Source organism: Alosa pseudoharengus, unplaced genomic scaffold (assembly GCF_046254945.1).
Source record: "Alosa pseudoharengus isolate Yale_2024_CS ecotype anadromous, Long Island Sound unplaced genomic scaffold, YU_APseudo_1.1 YU_APseudo_1.1_scf_20, whole genome shotgun sequence".
In the NCBI taxonomy this organism is placed as follows: Eukaryota; Metazoa; Chordata; class Actinopteri; order Clupeiformes; family Clupeidae; genus Alosa; species Alosa pseudoharengus.
This window is the reverse complement of record NW_027468664.1, coordinates 2,912,273-2,917,272: the sequence shown is the minus strand read 5'-3', so window position 1 is coordinate 2,917,272 and position 5,000 is coordinate 2,912,273. Positions and strand designations below refer to the sequence as shown.

The following is a 5,000-nucleotide window of genomic DNA, read 5'->3' as shown; positions in this document are numbered from 1 at the left end:
TGACTGCGGCTTTAAAAGGCATTAAAACATGAGTGCATCGGATTAGCAGGAAGTGCCTTGGATTTGCAGGAAGTGCATTTGATCAGTCAGGAGAAAGCATTTGAGAACAAACTGGAATGCTAAATTTGAATAAAGTCTACGTATAGTCTACGGTCCGGACAGACGGTAGCATGAGAGCTATTTTATTGCATTGTTATTTAAATCAATCTAAATTTATTCACATTTAAAGTTATTAACAGCAGGCTCTGTGGTGGCGCTCCTCTGTTTTGAAAATAACTATTATGCCACTCAAGGCCAACACTAGGTATGTCTAATCACCTCCAATAGCTGATCTTTCCCATGGTGATAGTGCTTATCATGATTAAAGTGTGTGTGTGTGTGTGTGTGTGTGTGTGTGTGTGTGTGTGTGTGTGTGTGTGTGTAGGCAAAGTCCAGGCAGGTGAAGTAAACAAGAAAGTATAGTGTCCTGTGAGGGCCAAAATTCCTTACCTGCTCAAAAGACTTAAGACCCGCCTCCCTTCCTAGCTGCATGAGATCTGATAGGATGGCCTTTTTCACTTCCTGTTTGGGGCAGAAGATTTAAAAGCTCAAACATTTCTTTTAGATTAATGTAAGGAATAATCACTCTTTTCCTAAATCAAAAGCACCTGAAGTGCAGGTGGTGACAGTTTTACAAAGAGAGTAAATTATAGGCTCCATCTCCAGGAGCTAATGCCTGCAGTCCAGCAACTCTGATACTGGCAGCAGTAACCCCCTTCACTTGTGCAGAAATCACTGAGTTTACAGGAACCCCCTTCAACTCTTGAAGACACAACTCTTCCTAGAACACCTCCACTCCTAAAACACCTCCTCCTCCCCTAGAACACCTCCTCCACTCCTAGAACACCTCCTCCTCCCCTAGAACACCTCCTCCTCCCCTAGAACACCTCCACTCCTAGAACACCACCTCCACTCCTAGAACACCACCTCCTCCCCTAGAACACCTCCTCCTCCCCTAGAACACCTCTTCCTCTCCTAGAACACCTCCACTCCTAGAACACCTCCTCCTCCCCTAGAACACCTCCTCCTCTCCTAGAACACCTCCTCCTCCCCTAGAACACCTCCACCCATAGAACACCTCCACTCCAAGAACACCTTCTCCACCCATAGAACACCTCCACTCCTAGAACACCTCCTCTTCCCCTAGAACACCTCCTCCACCCTTAGAACACCTCCTCTCCTAGAACACCTCCACTCCTAGAACACCTCCTCCTCTCCTAGAACACCACTCCTAGAACACCTCCTCGTCTCCTAGAACACCTCCTCCCCTAGAACACCTCCACTCCTAGAACACCTCCTCTTCTCCTAGAACACCTCCTCCTCTCCTAGAATACCTCCTCTCCTAGAACACTTCCACTCCTAGAACACCTCCTCCTCCTCCCCTAGAACACCTCCTCTCCTAGAACACCTCCTCCTCTCCTAGAATACCTCCTCTCCTAGAATACCTCCTCTCCTAGAACACCTCCTCTCCTAGAACACCTCCTCTCCTAGAATACCTCCACTCCTAGAACACCTCCACTCCTAGAACACCTCCTCCTCTCCTAGAACACCTCCTCCTCCCCTAGAACACCTCCTCCTCTCCTAGAATACCTCCTCTCCTAGAACACCTCCACTCCTAGAACACCTCCACTCCTAGAACACCTCCTCCTCTCTTAGAACACCTCCACTCCTAGAACACCTCCTCCTCTCCTAGAACACCTCCTCCCCTAGAACACCTCCACTCCTAGAACACCTCTTCTTCTCCTAGAACACCACCTTCTCTCCTAGAATACCTCCTCTCCTAGAACACTTCCACTCCCAGAACACCTCCTCCTCCTCCCCTAGAACACCTCCACTCCTAGAACACCTCCTCCTCTCTTAGAACACCTCCTCCTCCCCTAGAACACCTCCACTCCAAGAACACCTCCTCCTCTCCTGGAACACCTCCTCCTCCCCTAGAACACCTCCTCCTCTCCTAGAACACCTCCACTCCTAGAACACCTCCTCCTCTCCTGGAACACCTCCTCCTCCCCTAGAACACCTCCTCTCCTAGAATACCTCCTCTCCTAGAACACCTCCTCTTCTAGAATACCTCCTCTCCTAGAACACCTCCTCTCCTAGAATACCTCCTCTCCTAGAACACCTCCACTCCTAGAACTCCTCCTCCCCTAGAACACCTCCTCCCCTAGAACACCTCCTCCTCCCCTAGTCTTGACAGATGCAGGGGTAATTCCTATAGTCTCCTCTGCAATGTAGTTTAAACATTAATGTTGAAAAATCTGATTAAAGCACCAATCAGAGTATTGACAGAGAATTCCAGTTTACATGCTAAGTGAACAAGTAAAAATCTGATACCCTGAACCATTCGCAAGTGAGTTTTTGAACATTCTAACACAAGATTCTGTTCCTCAACAATGTAATACAAGGTTCTATAGGAACGTTATAAACTCTTCTTCTGAAGCCATGACCAGAGCCTTATAGATAGAGAGTTGCGACAATGGGTGTTCAAAATTCGTTAAGGTCACGTGGTTCATGTAAAATGTTCCCGGAAGTGATTGACAATGGATTAGAATGCATTAAATAGGCTACTGTTCAATGATAGACAGAGCCACGATTTTAAGTAATCGACAGTCAATAAATGCTTTGTTGATATACAATATTTATAACACAGTGTAATTATTGTGTAAACTGTGTAGTTATTCTACCATTACAACAATATTAAATTAAATTCCAGACCTTATATCATAGCCTGCTAAATATCGGAAGGTGACCTTTTTTTCTCCCCTTTACGTACGTGTCACTTAATATTAGGCCTAATTTCTGTACAAAACCAAGACGGGAGATTCCTTATGAACTCTGTTGTTCATAGGAAAATGATAGATTTTGATTAATTTTCATGGATTCAAAAATGCCAAATATTATAGGCTTAATTATAGCCAAATACTGAACATTGACTGTGGAATCAGGTAACACACTTTTTTCTCTTTTCCTCCCCTAAAACCTCCTGTCACTTGCCAGATGCTTTTGAATTTAACAAGGTTTAACTCATATGTTGCAGTCGAAGTGAAAGGACACTAGCCTATTTGGAATATTCTGTAGGCCTGCTGTTCCTTTTATGAGAGCGATTTAACTGACTGAACAAGTTTTCATCAGGCTATTGAATGCTTTATATGTGAATGCTATATACTTAATTTACCATTAGCTAGATTAGAATGGTTCTATACGCAGTTGTCATATAAATGCAGTGTTTTGTAGTAGGCTATTCAAAGCATTTCACGTTCATCACTTGTGGTGTCGGCCTATGTCTTGAGTGATCGCTGTCCCTTTAAATGTCTGGGACTTTAAATTAGGCCTACGTTTTGACTCTGCTGTTTTTGTTGATGGACGGCGCCGTCTTTCATTCAGTTTTCCTACCGTTTTAATTAATGACACACGCAATTTTGTGGTTGAAGTAAGGAATTGTTTTTACCCGTATTCTTGCAATTCCCACATAACATTAAATACTAGGCCTAGGTCACTGACAGGAATAATTTTATTATTGTACGGTTCCGGATGATCAGTCAGATGGCAGCGTGTTGCGTGTTAAAACTTCCACCTGAAGTAGCCTAGCTATACTGCGGAGGTAAGAGCGCGAACTGAGAGAGTTGCCTCCTAACGGAGCATATTTTCTTAGCTGCTATCAGAACGATAGACTACAGCTCCTTTGCTATCAAAGATGAGTGGAGGTTATTAGAAGCACATTAACCAGCAGGCCCATATGAGAAACGCTCTGGTTCCTAGAGTCGCTGGAAAGCATCCTTGATGATCAGACCCCCCCCCCCCATTAAAAAAAAACTCTTCGGATCTGCACGATTCACACAAGTCACCCAAACTGACGTGAAAAAAGCGGGAGGCGCCGAAAAGCACCGTGTTTGCATCCCTGCTCAATCATGACGGTTTTTGCACAACTCTCAAACACACACCTGGTTTTTCACAACTCTCAAACACACCTGGTTTTTGCACAGGTCCTCCAATGATCCACTGACACCCAATTTCTCTGCAAAGCCCGGCAGAACCTCTGGGTCCGGTACCACAACTCCCACCAGGCAAGACTGCAGGGGATGAGAGAGAATAATCACAACTTTACATTGGTGCTGTGTGTGTGTGTGTGTGTGTGTGTGTGTGTGTGTGTGTGTGTGTGTGTGTGTGTGTGTGTGGTCACTGATCAGGCTCAGGTCATGGGCTAGATCCACCACCAAATAAATTGTTTGAGTTGCTTGTGTGTGTGTGTTTGGGTTGCTGTCTGCTCACAGGCTGCGGTTTGTACCTGTAAGCTGTCCCCGTGTGTGTGTGTGGCACTGGCTGCGTTGCGTACCTGTAGGCTGTCCCTGTGTGTGTGTGTGTGTGTGTGTGTGTGTGTGTGTGTGTGTGTGTGTGTGTGTGTGTGTGTGTGTGTGTGTGTGGCACTGGCTGCGTTGCGTACCTGTAAGCTGTCCCCGTGTGTGTGTGTGTGTGTGTGTGTGTGTGTGTGTGTGTGTGTGGCACTGGCTGCGTTGCGTACCTGTAGGCTGTCCCTGTGTGTGTGTGTGTGTGTGTGTGTGTGTGTGTGGCACTGGCTGCGTTGCGTACCTGTAAGCTGTCCCCGTGTGTGTGTGTGTGTGTGTGTGTGTGTGTGTGTGTGTGTGTGTGTGTGTGTGTGTGTCACTGGCTGCGTTGCGTACCTGTAGGCTGTCCCTGTGTGTGTGTGTGTGTGTGTCACTGGCTGCGTTGCGTACCTGTAAGCTGTCCCCGTGTGTGTGTGTCACTGTGTGTGTGTGTGTGTGTCACTGGCTACGTTGCGTACCTGTAGACTGTCCCCGTGTGTGTGTGTGTGTGTGTGTGTGTGTGTGTGTGTGTGGCACTGGCTGCGTTGCGTACCTGTAGACTGTCCCCGTGTGTGTGTGTGTGTGTGTGTGTGTGTGTGTGGCACTGGCTGCGTTGCGTACCTGTAGGCTGTCCCCGTG

At 46.7% G+C, this 5,000-nt stretch overlaps 1 protein-coding gene across 4 annotated transcripts in view; it reads right to left on the bottom strand.

The window, feature by feature from the left end:
* The window catches only part of acsl5 (acyl-CoA synthetase long chain family member 5), a 34,173-nt gene that overhangs the window by 871 nt on the left and 28,302 nt on the right, over positions 1–5,000 (bottom strand). For 3 of the 4 annotated variants that reach the window (XM_076297248.1, XM_076297252.1, XM_076297251.1), the window contains 2 exons: positions 4,008–4,109; positions 490–561 (listed from right to left, as the gene is read on the bottom strand). In XM_076297248.1, coding sequence (XP_076153363.1) covers positions 490–561; positions 4,008–4,109 — 174 coding nt within the window. Of the gene's footprint in view, positions 1–489; positions 562–4,003; positions 4,110–5,000 lie in introns of all 4 variants that reach the window. The other variant, XM_076297249.1, reaches the window with a different exon arrangement.